Below are 19,177 nucleotides of genomic sequence, written 5' to 3'. Positions count from 1 at the left end.
GCGGGGAACGGGACCGGGAGCGAGGGAACGGGACCGGGAACGGAGCAGGGAATGGGGCCGGGAACGGGACCGGGAGCGAGGGAACGGGAGCGGGGAACGGGACAGGGAACGGGACAGGGAGCGGGGCCGGGAACGGGACAGGGAACGGGACCGGGATTGGGGTAACGGAGCCGGGAACGGGACAGGGAACGGGGGAACGGAGCGGGGAATGGGACCGGGAATGGGGGAACGGGACAGGGAACGGGGGACGGGAACGGGGGAACGGAGCCGGGAATGGGACCGGGAACGGGAGCGGGAATGGGGGAACGGGACAAGGATTGGGGTAACGAGCCGGGAACGGGACAGGGAGCGAGGGAACGGGGCCGGGAACGGGACCGGGAATGGGGCCGGGAATGGGAGAACGGAGCAGGGACCGGGAACGGGACCGAGAACGGGGCCGGGGGAGCGGAACAAAAGCGAGCGAGCGCTCGTTCAATCCTCGGGGCGGAGAAACAAAAGACAAAACCCCCCCGGTGCCCCCGGCCCGGGGATGTCCCCGGGGTCACTTCGGCCGGAGTGGACAGTGGGACACGGGCAGGGATGGACAGGGGGACACGGGCAGGGATGGACAGGGGGACACGGCCGGGGATGGACATTGGGGACACGGGCAGGGATGGACAGGGGGACACGGGCAGGGATGGACAGGGGGACACGGCCGGGGATGGACATTGGGGACACGGCCGGGGATGGACAGGGGGACACGGGCAGGGATGGACAGGGGGACACGGCCAGAGTGACCACAGGGCCACCAACCCGGCAGGACCCACAGACCCAGCTGGAGCCACATCCTCGTGTCCGGTCCTCGTGTCCGGTCCTCGCTTGGACACGGGAGGGTCGCTGTCCCCCCCCGTGTCCCCTCCCCGGTGATCCCCCCGTGTCCCCCGGCCCTAATTAACCGGGGACATTCCCGGGATTGCTGCAGCCCCTAATGAGGCTCCATAAACGGCTCCGGGCGCGGCTCCTGGGGCCGCTCGTAAAATCCCCCCATAAATCCCCCCCTTAAATCCCCCCCATAAAATCCCCCTTAAAATCCCCCCCTTAAATCCCCCCCATAAAATCCCCCCCTTAAAATCCCCCCATAAATTCCCCCCCTTAAAATCCCCCCCATAAATTCCCCCTTAAAATCCCCCCATAAATTCCCTCCCCCCTTAAAATCCCCCCCTTAAATCCCCCCTTAAAATCCCCCATAAATTCCCTCCCCCTTAAATCCCCCCTTTAAAAATCCCATTAAAAATCCCATTTAAAATTCCCTTTTAAAATTCCCTTTTGCAGCCGGGGACTTGGGCCAGGACCTGAATGTCCCCAACCCCGTCCCGGGTGTCCCCAAACCTGTCCCGGGTGTCCCCAACCCCGTCCCGGGTGTCCCCAACCCCATCCCGGGTGTCCCCAAACCTGTCCCGGGTGTCCCCATTCCTGTTCCAAGTGTCCCCATTCCTGTTCCAAGTGTCCCCAATCCCGTCCCGGGTGTCCCCAGCCCCATCCCGAGTGTCCCCAAACCTGTCCCGGGTGTCCCCAGCCCTGTCCCGGGTGTCCCCAGCCCCATCCCGAGTGTCCCCAACCCCATCCTGGGTGTCCCCAACCCCGTCCCGGGTGTCCCCAAACCTGTCCCGCGTGTCCCCATTCCTGTTCCAAGTGTCCCCATTCCTGTTCCAAGTGTCCCCAAACCTGTCCCTGGTGTCCCCAGCCCTGTCCCCGACACCTGGGGAGCTGCACCACGAGGCCACGTATGGCAGTGGCTCTGTCCCCGTGTCCCTGTCCCCGTGTCCCAGGGCTGTCCCCGTGTCCCTGTCCCCATGTCCCTGTACCCCTGTCCCTGTCCCCAGCCCATGTCCCTGTCCCCCTGTCCCTGTCCCCCTGTCCCTGTCCCCATGTCCCCCTGTCCCCATGTCCCTGTCCCTGTCCCCCTGTCCCCATGTCCCTGTCCCCCTGTCCCTGTCCCCATGTCCCTGTCCCCCTGTCCCTGTCCCCCTGTCCCCATCCCCCCCCCTTCCCCCGGGGCTGTCCCAGCACCCCCCAACCCCTCCCCCCCCTTCCCCCACCCCAAATCCTCCCCCGGGAGGTGACAAAGGTGACAGAGGTGACATCGCCACCCCCGGGGGTGGAGCTGAAACCTCGCAACTCTCGCATTATTTTTTTTTTTTGTTTTAACATCGTTAAATTATATTTTTTTGTTTTTTAATTTTTTTTATTATTTCTTTTTTTTTTTTTTTTATATTTTTTGCTGTTCAAGTGCTGAGTTCGGCCCCTCCCCCCCCTCCCCCGGGACCCCCCCCGGGACCCCCCCGGGTCCCCCCGGAGCGACAGAACGAGGGACAAAAACAACGGAAAAGGAACCTATGACGTCACGCACAGACCGAGAGCGGGAAATAATTAGAATAATAATTAGAATAATTAGAATTAATAATATACTCGGGGGGGGAGGGGGCCGCCATTCCCCCCCACCCACCACCCCCCCCCCTGCCCGCGGGACCAGTCAGGGACTGGGACTGGGACCAGTCAGGGACTGGGACTGGGACTGGGACTGGGACTGGGACTGGGACTGGGACCAGTCAGGGACTGGGACTGGGACTGGGACTGGGACTGGGACTGGGACTGGGACTGGGACTGGGACTGGGACCGGGACCAGTCAGTCCTCGGCACTGGGACTGGTGCTGCATACTGGGGGAACTGGGGCATTGACCAGAGGTAACTGGTCCCAGTGCTCAGAGGTAACTGGTCCCAGTGCCCAGATCTGACTGGTCCCAGTGTCCAGTCCTGAACTGGTCCCAGTGCCCGGAGATAACTGGTCCCAGTTCCCAGATCGGACTGGTCCCAGTGCTCAAAGCTGGTGGACTCCAGTGTCCAGTCCTAAACTGGGCCCAGTGACCCGAGGTAACTGGTCCCAGTTCCTGGATCTGACTGGTCCCAGTGTCCAGTCCTGAACTGGTCCCAGTTCCCGGCTCTGGCTGGTCCTAGTTCCCGGCTCTGACTGGTCCCAGTGCCGAGCCCTCCCCGCCGTGTCCCCTCCATCCTGTGCCAGCCCCGGGGGCTCGGGGGGGTTTTTGGGGTGAGGGGCCGCGGCTTTTGGGGCTCCGCGACCCCCCCAGTCCCTTCCCAGTCCCTTCCCAGTCCCTTCCCAGTCCCTTCCGGGCCTGTCCGGGTGGGGACAGCGCTGTCACCGGGGGTGTCCCCTCCCCTGCCCCCCCAACCTCGGAGCCCCCCAAGGCACCGGCAGGACCGGGGGGTCCCCGAGCCCCGATTTGCGTCCCCCGGCTCGGGGACCCCCGGTGGCCACGGGACCCCTTTGTGTGGCCTCTCCCCTCCCTGGACCCCCCAAACCCCCCCGGCTGTCGCCGTCCCCTCGCTCGGGCCCCCGGTGCCAGCAGGGCGGTGACACCGGAGAGTGACACCGGGTGACACCGGGTGGGTGACACCGGAGAGTGACACCGGGTGACACCGAGTGACACCGGGTGGTGACACCGAGCAGTGACACCGGAGAGTGACACCGGGTGACACCGGCTAACACCGGGTAGGTGGCACCGGGTGACACCGGGCGGTGACACCGGGCAATGACACCGGTTGGTGACACCGGTTGGTGACACCGGTTGGTGACACTGGGTAATGACACCGGTTGGTGACACCGGTTGGTGACACTGGGTAATGACACCGGTTGGTGACACTGGGCAGTGACACCGGGCAGTGACACCGGTTGGTGACACCGGGCAATGACACCGGGCAATGACACCGGTTGGTGACACCGGTTGGTGACACCGGTTGGTGACACCGGGCAGTGACACCGGTTGGTGACACCGGTTGGTGACTCCAGCCTGGCACCGGGCAGTGACACAGGGCAGTGACACCGGGCAGTGACACCGGGCAGTGACACCGGGCAGTGACACCGGTTGGTGACACCGGTTGGTGACACCGGGCAGTGACACAGGGCAGTCACACCGGGTGGTGACACAGGGCAGTGACACCGGGCAGTGACACCGGGTGGTGACACCGGTTGGTGACTCCAGCCTGGCACCGGGCAGTGACAGCGGTTGGTGACACCGGTTGGTGACACCGGTTGGTGACACAGGGCAGTGACACAGGGCGGTGACACCGGTTGGTGACACCGGTTGGTGACACCGGGCAATGACACCGGGTGGTGACACCGGTTGGTGACACCGGTTGGTGACTCCAGCCTGGCACCGGGGGTCCCCGTTAAGTGCTGAATGGGGAAGGGGAGGGGGCCCGGGGGGGCTCCGCGCCCTCATCCCGGGGCTGCCTCATCCCCGTTAAGCGCTTCGGGGCTCCGCGGGAGCTGTCGCGGAGCTGTCGCGGAGCTGTCGCGACAAGTGCTAAACGTCCCTTGAGTCCCCCCTTAAGTGCTGCGAGGCTGCGGGGGCCGCTCCCCGCCCGCAGCCCCCCGGGGATAAGTGCTGGGGCCGGGGGCTCCGGGGGTCGCGGGGGTTTCGGGAGCTTTGGGGGCTCCGGGGGTCGCGGGGACTTTGGGGGTTCCTGGGGCTCCGGAGACTGCGGGAGCTCCGGGGGTTTCGGGGTCTCCGGGAGTCGCGGGGGCTCCAGGAGTTTCGGGGGTCGCGGGGTCTCCAGGAGTTTCGGGGGCTCCGGGGGTCGCCGGGATTTCGGGGGCTTTGGGGACCGCGGGAGCTCCGGGGGCTTCAGGGTCTCCGGGGGTCGCGGGGGCTGCGGCGGCTCCGGGGGTTTTGGGGGCTCCGGGGCTTTCGGGGACTTTGGGGGCTCCGGGGACCGCGGGGGTTTCGGGGGCTCCGGGGGTCGCCGGGATTTCGGGGGCTTTGGGTGCCGCGGGAGCTCCGGGGGTCGCGGGGGTTTCGAGGTCTCCGGGGGGTCGCGGGGACTTTGGGGGCTCCGGGGGTCGCGGGGGTTTCGGAAGCTCCGGGGTTCGCGGGGGTTTCGAGGTCTCCGGGGTTCGCGGGGGTTTCGGGGGCTTCTCCCCCTCTCGGAGCCCCCTCCGGCCGCTCCGGTACCGGGCCCGAGCCCCGCCCGCCCCGCTCGGTGCCCCCGCAGGAGCCTCGGGGAGCGCGGGGGGTTCGTTCTCATGTGAAACAAACACAAACAAGGGAAAAAGAGAAACAAAAAAGAAAAGAAAAGAGGATAAAAAAAAAACAACAAAAAAAAAAAACCTCTCCGAGGGCAGCGGGAGGCGAATTTTGCGGCGTAAGCGGAATTTCAGCCCCAGCCGGAGCCTCCCAACAATTCCGGTGTCGCCTCCGGGTCACCCCCGAGCCGCCCTCGCCCCCCGGGGGCCCCGGGGCCGGTGCCAGGGCTGGATCCAAAGCCCGGCCGGAGCCTGGGGGGGTCCCCGGGGGTCTCCGGGCTGCGAGGGGAGCCCGGGGAGGGTGATTAATAAATAAATAAATTAAAGAAGGGAGGCGGTTTCCCCCCCGGTGCCCCCCCCCCCGGGGGTCCCGCGGCGGCCGCGGGGTTGGGGTCACCCCCCCTCGGGGGTCGCCAGCGCTGCTCCAGGAGCGCGGGGGGCGCGCTCGCTCTTCCTCCTCATCATCATCATCCTCCTCCAAATCATCCTCATCCTCCTCTGCCCGACGGGATCCGCGTCCCCGAGGTGTCCCCGAGGTGTCCCCGAGGTGTCCCCGAGGTGTCCCCGTGTGGCCACCGCGGCCTGGGGGTCCCTCTCGCCCCCCTCCCCTTTTTTTCCCTTCTCGGTCCGGTCGCTTTTATTGCACAATGCGCTGTGGGATCTTCCTCCTCCTCCTCCTCCTCCGCCTCCTCCTCCTCCTCTTCTCTCCTCCATCCCACCGTCCAAACCGATTTCAACGCTTGGCCTTTGTCACTTCTCGCTTCCCGCCCCGCCCCGAACCGACAACAAAAACAGAAAAATCAGAAAAGAAAAAAAAAAAAACAAGAAGAAAAAAAACACCAAAAAAAAGCGGAAAAATAGGAAAAAAATAGGAAAAAAATAGGAAAAAAATAGGAAAAAAATTAGCAAAACATTAGCAAAAAAATAGCAAAAAATAGGAAAAAAATAGGAAAAAATTAGCAAAAAATTAGCAAAAAATTATCAAAAAAATAGCAAAAAATAGCAAAAAAAATAGCAGAAAATTACCCAAAAAATAACAAAAAATTAGCAAAAAATTAGCAAAAAATTAGAAAAAAATTAGCAAAAATTAGAAAAAAATTAGCAACAAAAATAGAAAAAAATAGCAAAAAAATAGCAAAAAATAGCAAAAAAATAGCAAAAAATAGGAAAAGAAAGGCAAAAAAATAGCAAAAAAATAGCAAAAAAATAGCAAAAAATTAGCAAAAAAATAGCAAAAAGAACCCCAAAAATAGCAAAAAATTAGCAAAAAAATAACAAAAAATTAGCGAAAAATAGCAAAAATTAGGAAAAAAAAAAAGCAAAAATAAATCAGAAAAAAATCAGAGTCTGATTTTACGAGGGGCGCGGCGGGGAGGGCTCTCACTCTGTGTGTGACGCGCTGTGGCGGGATGCTGTGTGTGATAATTTTGGGGAGGTGGGGTCGGTGAAAATCCGTCTCTAAGAACAACCGCAGCGATCCACCACCATGCCGGGGATCTTGCCGTAGATGATCTGCTGCTTGTCGTTGAAGTAGAGCATGTTGATGGGGGACATCTTTGTTGGGGTGCAGCAGGGTCCGGCCGATCCTCGGGGGTTCGCTTGCTGCACCAGGTGGGTGTGAGGGTATTTCTGCATGAACATGTACTCGCACTGGCCGGAGCAATAATTGGCTTTGTAGCGTTTGGGGGCGATGATCCAGTCCCAGCCGAAAGCCTCGAAGTCCACGGTGAGGGGGGTAGCGGCAGCAGCGCGACTCCGTGGAGTGCTCGTCACAGTCCAGGCCCAGGTTACGGCGGGAGCGCTTGTTGTTCTCCAGGACACGCAGCTCCATGAAGGGGTGCTGGGGACACGGGGACACGGCAGGGACACGGCAGGGACACGGGGACATGGGGGACACGGGGGACATGGGGACACGGCAGGGACACGGGGGACACAGCAGGGACATGGGGACATGGGGGACACAGGGGACACAGGGGACACGGGGGACATGGGGACACGGGGGATAGAGGGGACACAGGGACACGGCAGGGACATGGGGACACGGGGGACATGGGGACACAGGGGACACGGGGGATAGAGGGGACACGGCAGGGACATGGGGGACATGGGGACACGGCAGGGACACGGGGGACACAGCAGGGACATGGGGACATGGGGGACACAGGGGACAGGGGGACACAGGGGACAGGGGGACACAGGGGACAGGGGGGACGCGGGGACACGGGGGACAGGGGGAACATGGGGATAGAGGGGACACAGGGGGACAGGGGGGACATGGGGACACGGCAGGGACAGGGGGACACAGGGGACACGGGGGACATGGGGACACGGGGGACATCGGGACAGAGGGACAGAGGGGACAGGGGGACACGGCAGGGACATGGGGACACAGGGGACAGGGGGACATGGCAGGGACAGGGGGAACACAGCAGGGACAGGAGGACAAGGAGACAGAGGGGACAGGGACAGAGAGGGACAGTGGGGATAGAGGGGACAGGGGGGACCGAGGGACAGCGGGGACAGGGAGACACGGCAGGGACAGAGGGACATGGCAGGGACAGGGGGACACCGGGTGTGGACAGAGGGGTCAGGGGACAGAGGGGACAGCGGAGACACACGGCAGGGACATGAGGACACGGGGATAAAGGAGAGGGGACACGGGGGGGGACAATGGTGAGGACAGCAGTGACACCAGCCCCCGCCCGCACCGCTCCACCCATCCCGGCCCCGCTGTGCGGGGAGGAGGTGCCAGGGGGTGGTGGCATCTCCTGGAGGTGTCCCCAGCCCCATCCAGGTGTCCCCAGCCCTATCCAGGTGTCCCCAGCCCCATCCAGGTGTCCCCAGCCCTATCCAGGTGTCCCCAGCCCCATCCAGGTGTCCCCAGCCCTATCCAGGTGTCCCCAGCCCCATCCAGGTGTCCCCAGCCCTATCCAGGTGTCCCCAGCCCCATCCAGGTGTCCCCAACCCCATCCAGGTGTCCCCAGCCCCACCGAGCTGTCCCTGTCCCCCTCACCCAGGCTGTCCCCAGCCCCAGAGCGCTGCCACCCGCCCCACGGAGCTGTCACTGTCCTCTAGAGCTGTCACCACTGTCCCAAAGCTGCCACCACCCTCCCTAAACTGTCACTGCCCCCCAGACCTGTCACCACTGTCCCTAAACTGTCACCAGCCCCACGGAGCTGCCAGTGCCCCCCAGACCTGTCACTGCCCCCCAGACCTGTGGCCACTGTCCTTAAGCTGTCACCACCCCCTTGGAGCTGTCACTGCCCCACAGATCTGTCACTGCCCCACAGAACTGTCACCACCAGCCTCACAGAACTGTCACCAGCTTCACAGAACTGTCACCACCCCCGGACCTGTCACCACCCCAGACCCCACTCCCCCCTCCCCACTGCGGCCGCTGCACCCACCCACCCCTCAGATCTGTCACCAAGCCCCACAGACCTGTCACCAACCCCCAGAACTGTCACTGCCCCCGGACCTGTCACCACCCCCTCAGACTCATCACCACCCCCAGACCCCACCCCTCGCCCCCCCCGCCCCACCGCGGCCGCTGCACCCACCAGCCCCCTCAGACCTGTCACTGCCCCCCGGACCTGTCACCAACCCCCAGACCTGTCACTGCCCCCAGACCCATCACCAGCCCCTCAGATCTGTCACCACCAGTCCCCCGGACCTGTCACCAGGCCCCCAGACCTGTCACCACCCCCAGACCCACCCCCCACCGCGGCCGCTGCACCCACCAGCCCCACAGACCTGTCACTGCCCCACAGACCTGTCACCACCCCCAGAACTGTCACTGTCCCCCGGACCTGTCACCAACCCCAGACCCATCACCACCCCCGGACCTGTCACCACCAACACCCCTCGCCCCCCGCCCCACTGTGGCTGCTGCACCCACCAGCCCCACAGAACTGTCACTGCCCCCCGGACCTGTCACCATCCCCAGACCTGTCACTGCCCCACAGACCTGTCACCCCACCCCCCAGAACTGTCACTGCCCCACAGACCTGTCACCACCACCCCCAGACCCATCACCACCCCCGGACCTGTCACCACCCCCAGAACTGTCACCACCTGCCCCCCCAGAACTGTCACCAACCCCCAGACCTGTCACCACCCCCCAGACCCACCCCCCGCCCCCCGCCCCACGCGGCCGCTGCACCCACCAGCCCCCTCGGCTCCGGGGCCCCAGCGAGGTGACCGCCAGATCATTCCCGTTGGCATCGAAGGCATTAATCTCAATCCCCCCAATTATTCTGGGGCTGCTTGAACCAATTCTGCAGGACGTGCTTGAAATCGATGCTCTGCCAGTGGCCAGCTCGGGAATTGAGGTCGATTTGGAGCGAGCGGATGCGGATGTGGCGGCTGCCCTCGTCCGTGACGGGTTTGAGGCGCAGGATCTGCAGGTACACGGTGGATGGGTGCTGCAACCGGCCGCAGGTACACCCAGAGCTGAGCCTTCACCACCTTGGTGAACATCAGCTTCGGGCTGAAGTTGAAGAAGCAGCAGTGAGGGTTCCCCTCGATCTGAACGGCTGGGTCCGCTGTGGGGAGGAGGAGAGGAGGAGGAGGAAGAGGAGAAGGAGAAGGAGGAGGAGGAGGAGGAGGAGAGGGAGAAGGAGGAGGAAGGAGGAGGAGGAGAGGGAGAATGAGGAGGAGGAAAAGGAGGAAGAAGAGGGAAGGAGAATGAGGAGGAGGAAGGGAGGAGGAGAAGGAGAAATGAGGAGGAGGAAGGAGGAGGAAGGTGAGAATGAGGAGGAGGAAAGGAGGAGGAAAGAGGAAGGAGGAAGAGGAAGGAGGACAAGGAGAAAGGAGAAGGAGGAAGGAGGAGGAGGAAGGAGGAAATGAGGAGGGAGGAAGAGGAAGGAAGGAGGAGGAGGAGGAGAAGGAAGGAGGAGGAGTAAGAGAGGAGGAGGAGGAAGGAGGAAGGAGGAGGAGGAAGGAGGAAGGAGGAAGGAGGAGTAGGAGGAAGGAGGAAAAGGAGAGAAGGAGGAAGAAGGAGGAGGAGGAGGAAAAGAGGAGGAGGAGGAAGGAGGAGGAAGGAGGAGGAAGGAAGAGGAGGAAGAAGGAGGATGAGAATGAGGAGGAGGAAAGGAGGAGGAAGGAGGAGGAAGAAGAAGGAGGAGGAAGGGTCAGAGGGTGTTGTTGGCATCGTCACCCCCGCGCTTTGGGATGTTCTTGTTGTGGAGGCTTCTGCACCACCCCAGTCCCAAACTGGGACCCCCCAGCCCCAAACTGGGACCCCCCCCAGACCTCTCTGGGACCCCCCCGGTCCCAAACTGGGACCCCCCAGCCCCAGGACCCTCAGCCCAACACTGGGACCCCCCCAGCCCCAAACTAAGACCCCCCAGCCCCCAAACTGGGACCCCCCAGACCCAAAATGGGACCCCGCAGCCCCACACTGGGACCCCCCCCAGTCCCAAACTGGGACCCCCAGCCTCACTCCAGACCCCCAGTCCCCACACTGGGACCCCCAACCCCTCTCTGGGACCCCCCAACCCCTCTCCAGGACCCCCCAGCCTCACTCCAGGACCCCCCAGCCCCCCCATGGGGACTCTCTCGCTGTACTCTGAGACCCCCCCTCTCCTCTCCGTGACCCCCCCAGCCCTCGGGACCCCCGAGCCCCCCCCCCCCGGCCCCACCCGCGGAGACCCCCGAGCCCCCCCCCCGGCCCCACCGCGGGACCCCCGAGCCGGGGGGGGGGTCGGGGCCGCCCCTCCTCCCTCGTCGGGAGGTGAAGGTCGGGTCAGAGCCCCCCCCCCCCCGGGGGTCGCCCCACCAGGAGCTCCCCACTCGCCCCCTGACCCACGGTCCCGGGGGGGGCTCGGGATGGACCCACAGCGAGCCCCCCACGGCTGGGGGGGGGGGTCCCGGTGTGTGTGGGGGCGGGGGGTCCCGGTGTGTGTGGGGCGGGGGGCTCCGGGCCCGCACAGCACCTGCTGGGGGGGGTCCCGGTGTGTGTGGGGCGGGGGCTCCCGGTGTGTGTGGGGCGGGGGGCTCGGGGCCCGCAGCACCTGCTGGGGGGGGGTCCCGGTTTGTGTGGGGCGGGGGGCTCGGGGCCCGCAGCACCTGCTGGGGGGGGTCCCGGTGTGTGTGGGGGCGGGGGTCCCGGTGTGTGTGGGGCGGGGGTCCCGGTGTGTGTGGGGCGGGGGGCTCGGGGGCCCGCAGCACCTGCTGGGGGGGTCCCACATCCCACCCGGCGGCTCATGGGGAGGGGGCTTCAATTGGGGAGGGGGGAGAATCCAGACCCCCAGCCCCACATCGGTGACACCCCCCACATCTCCAGGGGTCCCCCCAACATCTCCAGGGGTCCCTCAACATCTCCAGGGGTCCCCCAACACCTCCAGGGGAATCTCCAAGGGTCCCCTCCCAACATCTCCAGGGGTCCCCTCAGCACCTCCAGGGGTCCCCCCCAACATCTCCAGGGGATCTCCAGGGGTCCCCCAACATCTCCAGGGGTGCCCCCCCAAACCAGAGGGTCCCTCCAACATCTCCAGGGGGGTTCCCCCACATCTCCAGGGGTCCCTCAGCATCTCCAGGGGTCCCCCCCACATCTCCAGGGGATCTCCAGGGTCCCCCCAACATCTCCAGGGTCCCCCAACATCTCAGGGGTCCCCCAACATCTCCAGGGGATCTCCGGGGTCCCCCGAACATCTCCAGGGGTCCCTCAACATCTCCAGGGGTCCCCTCAGCGTCTCCAGGGGTCCCCTCAACATCTCCAGGGGGTCCCCCAACACCTCCAGGGGTCCCCCCCAACATCTCCAGGGGATCTCCAGGGGTCCCCCAACATCTCCAGGGGTCCCCCCCAGCATCTCCAGGGGTGCCCCCAACATCTCCAGGGGATCTCCAGGGGTCCCTCAACATCTCCAGGGGTCCCCCCCCAAACCAGAGGGTCCCCCCAACATCTCCAGGGGTCCCCCAACAACCTCCAGGGGTGCCCCCAACATCTCCAGGGGTCCCTCAACATCTCCAGGGGTCCCCCCCAAACCAGAGAGTCCCTCTAACATCTCCAGGGGTCCCCCCCAAGCAGAGGGTCCCGGCCCCACATCTGGGTCGAATTGAGCCGGGAATTGCCGCCCCCCTCCCCAGGGCAGCCCCCTCCCCCCCCGGGCGGCCCGGTCAGGTTTAATAGCGCCCAGCTGCAGCTCGGGGCCTATTTGCTGCGGGGGTCACGACACCGGCGATGTCCCCTCCCCCTCCCCGAGCCACCCCCGCGCGCTCCAAAATGGGGCTGGGGGCTTCGGGGACCCCCCACTCACTCAAACCCCCCCCCCCTCCCGCTGTCAGGGTGAGGAGGGGGCTGCAATGAGGGGAGCCCCCCCCCCGCGCCCTTGGGGACAGCGCTGTCCCTCTGTCCGTCCTTGGGGGACACCGAGGGGGGGGGTCCGTGCCCCTCTGGCCGCGGTTCCAGGATGCTCGCCCGGTCTCCGTGGTAACGGGGGATAAAGGTTACCGGGACACCGGGCACAGCTGGGGCTGCGGCGGGCGGGGGGCGGCCCTCGGACCCCCTCCCCACCTCAACCCCGCTCTTTGTTCCCGCATTGGAGCCCCCCCCGAACGCCCCCCTCCCCTCCCTCGTGTCCCCAAATCCTGGCGTCCCTCTGTCCCCAAATCCCTCGCGTCCCTCTGACCTTGATCCGCCCCCCCCGAGCCCCCTCCAGCCCCCCGCCCACCCAGGACCCCCGACCCCCCCCCCCCCGGGGCCTCATTAAGCTCCCCCACCCCCCGCGGGGGTCGCGGGGGTCACGGGTAGCCCCTGGATGGGTTAGGAGCCAATTAACCCTCCCGGCTCCTCCCGGAGCGAAGCCCCCTCCCCACCGAGGGCGGGGGGGCTCTGCCGGGGCCGGGGGGGTGGGGGGGAAGCCGAGAGTTTTATGGCCCATAAAAATCCCTTTTCCCCCTCCTTCTGTTCAGGAACCATAAAAAACCCCTCATTACCCCCGGGGAATTGGGGAGGGGGCGGAAAAAAAAATAAAATCAAAATAATAACGGGAGAAGACCCCCCCCCCCTGCGCCCCCTCCCCTCTCCTCCCCGGGGAGCATCCGGACCCCCCCGGATGGGGGGAGGGGGCTCTGCGCTTTATTTTGGGGGGCCCCCGAGCTGCCAAAAGGGGGCGGGGGAATTGAGGGGGGGCCCCCGAGGCTCGGGGAGGAAAACCCCAGCGTGTCGTCAATTTTATGGGTAATAAAATTTCAAAGCCGCCCGAGCGCGTTTAATGCCTGGGAAGGAAATTTGGGGAGGGGGCGGCAGCGCCTCACACCTCCCTCCCTTCCGCTCGACCCCCCCCCCCCCCGGGCCCCTCGCCCACCCCCCATCGCCCCCCCGGGGGTCCCCGAGCCGGGGAAGCAGGTGGAGAAATCCCCGGGGAAACTGAGGCACGGGGAGGGGGTGGAGAAATCCCCCGGGGAAACTGAGGCAGGGGAGGGGGTGGAGAAATCCCGGGGGAAACTGAGGCAGGGGAGGGGGTGGGGCTGAGCCAGGCGCGGCCAAGTCCTCGCTGTCCCCTCCCCCTGTCCCAGCGGGGACCCCTGGCTGGGCTGGCCTTGTCCCCCAGCACGGCCCTGCTGTCACCGTCACCGTGTTTGTCACTGTTTGTCACCCTGTGTTTGTCACCGTTCACCTCGCTGTCACCCTGCTTGTCACCCATCTGTCACTGTGTTTGTCACCCTGCTGTCACCGTCACCCTGCTGTCACCGTCACACCTCGCTGTCACCCTGTTTGTCACTGTGTTTGTCACCACATCTGTCACTGTGTTTGTCACCCTGCTGTCACCGTCACCCTGCTGCCACCCTGTTTGTCACTGTGTTTGTCACCCTATTGTCACCCTGTTTGTCACCCTGCTGTGGCCTCACCGTCACCCCTGCTGTCACCCTGCTGTCACTCTGTTTGTCACCCTATTGTCACCCTGTTTGTTACCCTGCTGTCACCCTGCTGTCACCCTGTTTGTCCACCCTATTGTCACCCTGTTGTTACCCCTGCTGCCACCCTGATTGTCACCCTGCTGTCACCCCTGCTGTCACCCTGCTGTCACCCTGTTCGTCACCCTATTGTCACCCTGCTGTCACCCTGTTTGTCACCCTATTGTCACCCTATTGTCACCCTGCCACGTGCCCTGGGGAGCTCCAGCTCACTGTGCCACCTGCCCCAGTCTGCTCCCAGTGCCACCACTGAGGGTCCCCAGTGCCACCACCGAGGGTCCCCAGTGCACCCACCGAGGGTCCCCAGTGCCCGGTGTTTGTCCCCAGTGCCATCACTGAGTGTTCCCAGTTCCCCCCGTTTGTCCCCAGTGCCACCACCGAGGGTCCCCAGTGCCACCACTGAGCGTTCCCAGTTCCCCCCGTTTGTCCCAGTGCCACCACTGAGCGTTCCCAGTTCCCCTGTTTGTCCCCAGTCCCAGTCCCAGGGTCCCCGGCCACCAGTGCCAGGTCCCAGCGTGAGGTGACCGGTCACGGTCCCTGCTGCCAGCTCCCAGTGCCCAGCGCCTGCTCCAGTTCCCAGTTCCCAGTTCCCTTCCAGTTCCCAGTGCCCAGTCCAGTCCCAGTTCCAGTCCCAGCCCAGTTCCCAGTCCCAGCTCCCAGTGCCCAGTGCCTGCTCCAGCTCCAGTCCCAGTTCCCAGTCCCAGCTCCCAGTGCCCAGTGCCCAGTCCCAGTTCCCAGTGCCCAGTGCCTGCTCTCCAGTGCCCAGTCCCAGTTCCCAGTGCCCAGTGCCTGCTCCAGTTCCCAGTCCAGCTCCAGTGCCCAGTGCCTGCTCCAGTTCCCAGTTCCCCAGTTCCCAGTCCCAGTTCCCAGTGCCCAGTGCCTGCTCCAGTTCCCAGTCCCAGTTCCCAGTGCCCAGTGCCTGCTCCAGTTCCAGTCCCCAGTTCCCAGTTCCCAGTCCCAGTCCCAGTTCCCAGTCCTGTGTTCCAGTACCGAGTCCCAGCACTCAGAGTCAGTTCCCAGTTTCAGTCACCCAGTTCCCAGTTCCCAGTGCCCTGTCTCCGTTCCCAGTGCCGCTCCCCAGTTTCAGCTCCCAGTCTCCAGTTTCCCATCTGAACCCCAGTCCCCCAGTGCCCCATCTCTGTTTCCCAGTCCCTGCTCCAGTCCCAGTCCCCAGTGCCCTGTCTCGGCTCCCAGTCCCAGCTCCCAGTGCTGGGCCAGTTCCCAGTCCCAGCTTCCAGTCCCCAGTGCCCCGTCTCTGTTCCCAGTTTCCAGTCCCAGTTCTCTGTTCCAGTACTGGGTCCCAGCACTCAGAGCCAGTTCCCAGTCCCAGTTCCCAGTCCCAGTCCCCAGGTCCCAGTCCCAGTTCCCAGTCCCAGTTCCCAGTCCCAGTTCCCAGTCCCCAGTAACAACTCCCAGCACTCAGCACCAGCTCCCAGACCCGGTCCCCAGTGCCACCTCCCAGTCCCCAGCACTGGGCCCCTCTCCCAGTTCCTGGTGCCCTGTCCCCCCTGTCCTGTTCCTGTCCCCCCCCTGTCCCCTTGTCCCCCCTGTCCCCCCTGTCCCCTTGTCCCCCCTGTCCCCCCTGTCCCCCCTGTCCTGTTCCTGTCCCCCCTGTCCCCCCTGTCCTGTTCCTGTTCCCCCTGTCCCCCTGTCCCCCCTGTCCTGTTCCTGTCCCCCCTGTCCCCCCCTGTCCTGTTCCTGTCCCCCCTGTCCCTCCTGTCCCTCCTGTCCCCTTGTCCCCCCTTGTCTCCCCGTCTTCCTGTCCTTTCTGTCCCCTGTCCCCCTGTCCCCTCTGTCCCCTCTGTCCCCCTTGTCTCCCTGTCCTCCTGTCCCCCCTTTTCTCCCCGTCCTCCTGTCCTTCTGTCCCCTGTCCCCCTGTCCCTCCTGTCCCTCCTGTCCCCTTGTCCCCCTTGTCTCCCCGTCCTCCTGTCCTTCTGTCCCCTGTCCCCTGTCCTCTGTCCCCCCTGTCCCCCTGTCCCCCCTGTCCCCCTGTCCCTCCTGTCCCCCTTTTCCTCCCGTCCTCCTGTCCTTCTGTCCCTTGTCCCCCCTGTCCCTCCTGTCCCCTTGTCCCCCTTGTCTCCCTGTCCCCCCCTGTCCCCCTTGTCTCCCCGTCTTCCTGTCCTTCTGTCCTCTGTCCCCCTGTCCCTCCTGTCCCCCGTCCCTCCTGTCCCCTGTCCCCTCAGTCCCCCCTGTCCCTCTGTCCCTTCCATCTCCCTGTGCCTCTGTCCCATTGTCCTTGTCCCCTTGTCTCCCTGTCCCTGTCCCTGTCCCCCTGTCCCTGTCCCCCTGTCCCCCCCCTTTCCCCCCCACACTCCCCACCCCCCCACCACAAACAGAGCCCAGGAGCGACCCCCGACCGTGGGGAGGGGAAGGAGGGGAGGGGAGGGGAGGGGAGGGGGGAGGCTAAACCCAACCGAGACCCGGAGCTCCCCAAAACCAAACCCCTCCACCCCCACCAGGGCTGGGGGGACCCCAACCCAAACCCCCCCAGAGACCCCCGAACCGGCAGCGGGGAGAGGAACCGGGGGGGTTGTTTTGGGGTTTTTTTTTGGGGTGGGGGTCCCCCTCCTTCCCAACTTTTCGGCGGAACAAACCCAAACCCCCACCCCCGAGAACCCCGAACCGGGGAGTGGAACCGGGGGGTTGTTTTTTTTTGGGGTGGGTGGGGGTCCCTCCTCCCAACTTTTCGGCGGAACCAACCCAAACCGAGACCCCCGAACCGGCAGCGGGGAGAGGAACCGGGGGGTTGTTTTGGGTTTTTTTTGGGGTGGGTGGGGGTCCCTCCTTCCCAACTTTTCGGCGGAACAACCCAAACCCCCCCCGAGACCCCCGAACCGGCACCGGGGAGTGGAACCGGGGGGTTGTTTTTGGGTTTTTTTTTGGGGTGGGGGTCCCTCCTTCCCAACTTTCCGGCGGAACAAACCCAAACCCCCCCCCGAGACCCCCGAACCGGGGAGAGGAACCGGGGGGTTGTTTTTTTTTGGGGTGGGGGGGTCCCTCCTTCCCAACTTTCCGGCGGAACCAACCCAAACCCCCCCGGAGACCCCCGAACCGACAGCGGGGAGAGGAACCGGGGGTCGTTTTGGTTTTTTTTGGGGTGGGTGGGGGTCCCTCCTTCCCAACTTTTCGGCGGAACCAACCCCAAACCCCCCCTGGAGACCCCCGAACCGGCACCAGGGAGTGGAACCGGGGGATTGTTTTTGGGGTTTTTTTTTGGGGTGGGGGTCCCTCCTTCCCAACTTTCCGGTGGAACCAACCCAAACCCCCCCTGGAGAACCCCGAACCGGGGAGAGGAACCGGGGGATTGTTTTGGGTTTTTTTTTTTGGGGTGGGGGGTCCCCTCCTTCCCAACTTCTCGGCGGAACCAACCCAAACCCCCCCCTGGAGACCCCCGAACCGGCACCGGGGAGAGGAACCGGGGGGTTGTTTTTTCTGGGGTGGGGGTCCCCTCCTTCTCAACTTTTCGGCGGAACCAACCCAAACCCCCCCCGAGAACCCCGAACCGGGGAGAGGAACCGGGGGATTGTTTTGGGTTTTTTTTTGGGGTGGGGGTCCCCTCCTTCCCAACTTTTCGGCGGAACAAAGGGCGGCACTGACTTTCCTGGGCCATGCTGATGACGGTCTCGGTGGTGGCGTGGTACTCATCCTCCTCCAGGTACTCGTCGTGGTTCAGCGAGTCCCCCTGGAAGTCGTGGAGGTCCAGGAGCTGCTGGAGCGGGGGGGGCCTCTGGGGAGAAGCTGCTTCACCACCTCGCGGGTGATGTTGGGCGCTTCCTTCAGCCGCAGCTTGCTGAGGATCTGCGATTTGATGCTCTCCAGCCGCAGCTCTTTGCTCTGCCGCCGCCACAGGCACACGGGGCAGGGGGATTCTGAGGAGGGGGGGGCTGCTCTACAGACCCCCCCCCGGCCAGCGCGGCCAGCAGGGAGCCCAGGAGCCACCAGAGAGGGGACATGGCGGGGGGGGAGAGGAAAAAATACATGGGGGTGAAAAAGGAGGAGGGGGAATAATAATAATAATAATAATAAAAATAATAATAATAATTAAAAAAAATAATAATAATAATGGGAGAAGAAAGAGGGGGAAAAAAATAAGGGGGGGAAAATGAGGGGGGAAAATGAGGGGGGGAAAATGAGGGGGGGAAAATGAGGGGGGGAAAAACGAGGAGGAAAAATAAGAGGAAAAAATAAGGGAGAAAATAAGAGGAAAAAATAAGGAGGAAAAATAAAGAGGAAAAAATAAGGAGGAAAAATGAGGAGGGAAAAATGAAGGGGAAAAATAAAGAGGGAAAATAAAGAGGGAAAAATAAAGAGGGAAAATAAAGAGGGAAAATAAAGAGGGGAAAATAAAGAGGGAAAAATAAGGAGGGAAAATAAAGAGGGAAAAATAAGGAGGGAAAATAAGGAGGAAAAAAATAAGAAGGGGGAAAAATAAGAAAGGGGAAAGAATAAGAGGGGGGAAAATGAGAAGGGAAAGAAAATAAGGAGGGAAAAAAAATAAGAAGGGGAAAGGTAAGAGGGGGAAAAATAAGGGAAAATAAGAAGAAAGGTAAGAAGGGGAAATAAGAGGGGAAAAATAAGGGGGGAAATAAGAAAGGGAAAAATAAGGGGAGAAACAAGAAAGGGAAAAATAAGGGGGAAAAAATAAGAAGGGGGAAATAAGAGGAAAAATAAGGGGGGAAAAATAAGAGGGAAAATAAGAGGAAAAATAAGAGGGGGAAAATAAGAGGGGAAAAATAAGGAGGGAAAAATAAGGAGGGGAAAAATAAGGGGGGAAAAATAAGAGGGGAAAAATAAGGAGGGGAAAAATAAGGAGGGGAAAAATAAGGAAGAGGAAAAATAAGGAAGGGGGAAAAATAAGGAAAGGGAAAAATAAAAAGAAGGTGGAGAAAAAAAAAAGAAAAATAAAAAAAAAAAGGAGGAGGAGGAGGAGGAGGAGGAGGAGGAGGAGGAGAGGGAGGGCAAAAAAAAAAAAGAAAAAAAAAGAAAAAAAAAAAAAGAAAATAAGCAAACCCTTCCCCACCGGGCCGCCCCCCGCCCCGCTTCCACCGCAGCGCTCAAGGGGTGGGGGCGGGGACCCCGGGGGGGGCCGAAGTGGGGGGGGGGGGGATGAAAAAAAAGCGGCGGTAGCGGCGGCCCCCGGGGTTTTATACCCCGAGAGGAGTGTGATGTCAGCGGCCA

At 63.0% G+C, this 19,177-nt stretch overlaps 1 protein-coding gene across 1 annotated transcript; it reads right to left on the bottom strand.

Annotated features, from left to right (window-relative positions):
* Positions 1-6,538: 6,538 nt before the first annotated feature.
* Positions 6,539-17,941, bottom strand: LOC131574305 (growth/differentiation factor 11-like; the record flags this gene model as incomplete). The annotated part of the gene is given in 7 exon segments (XM_058828742.1): positions 6,539-6,814; positions 6,816-6,920; positions 9,243-9,326; positions 9,328-9,507; positions 9,509-9,624; positions 17,597-17,720; positions 17,723-17,941. Coding segments are annotated over 7 exon segments (1,104 nt in total), but the record flags the coding sequence as incomplete, so codon positions are not given.
* Between the last annotated feature and the right edge of the window lie 1,236 nt (positions 17,942-19,177).

Source organism: Poecile atricapillus, unplaced genomic scaffold, assembly GCF_030490865.1.
Source record: "Poecile atricapillus isolate bPoeAtr1 unplaced genomic scaffold, bPoeAtr1.hap1 scaffold_225, whole genome shotgun sequence".
NCBI lineage: Eukaryota > Metazoa > Chordata > Aves > Passeriformes > Paridae > Poecile > Poecile atricapillus.
This window is presented reverse-complemented; position numbering and strand designations above follow the sequence as displayed.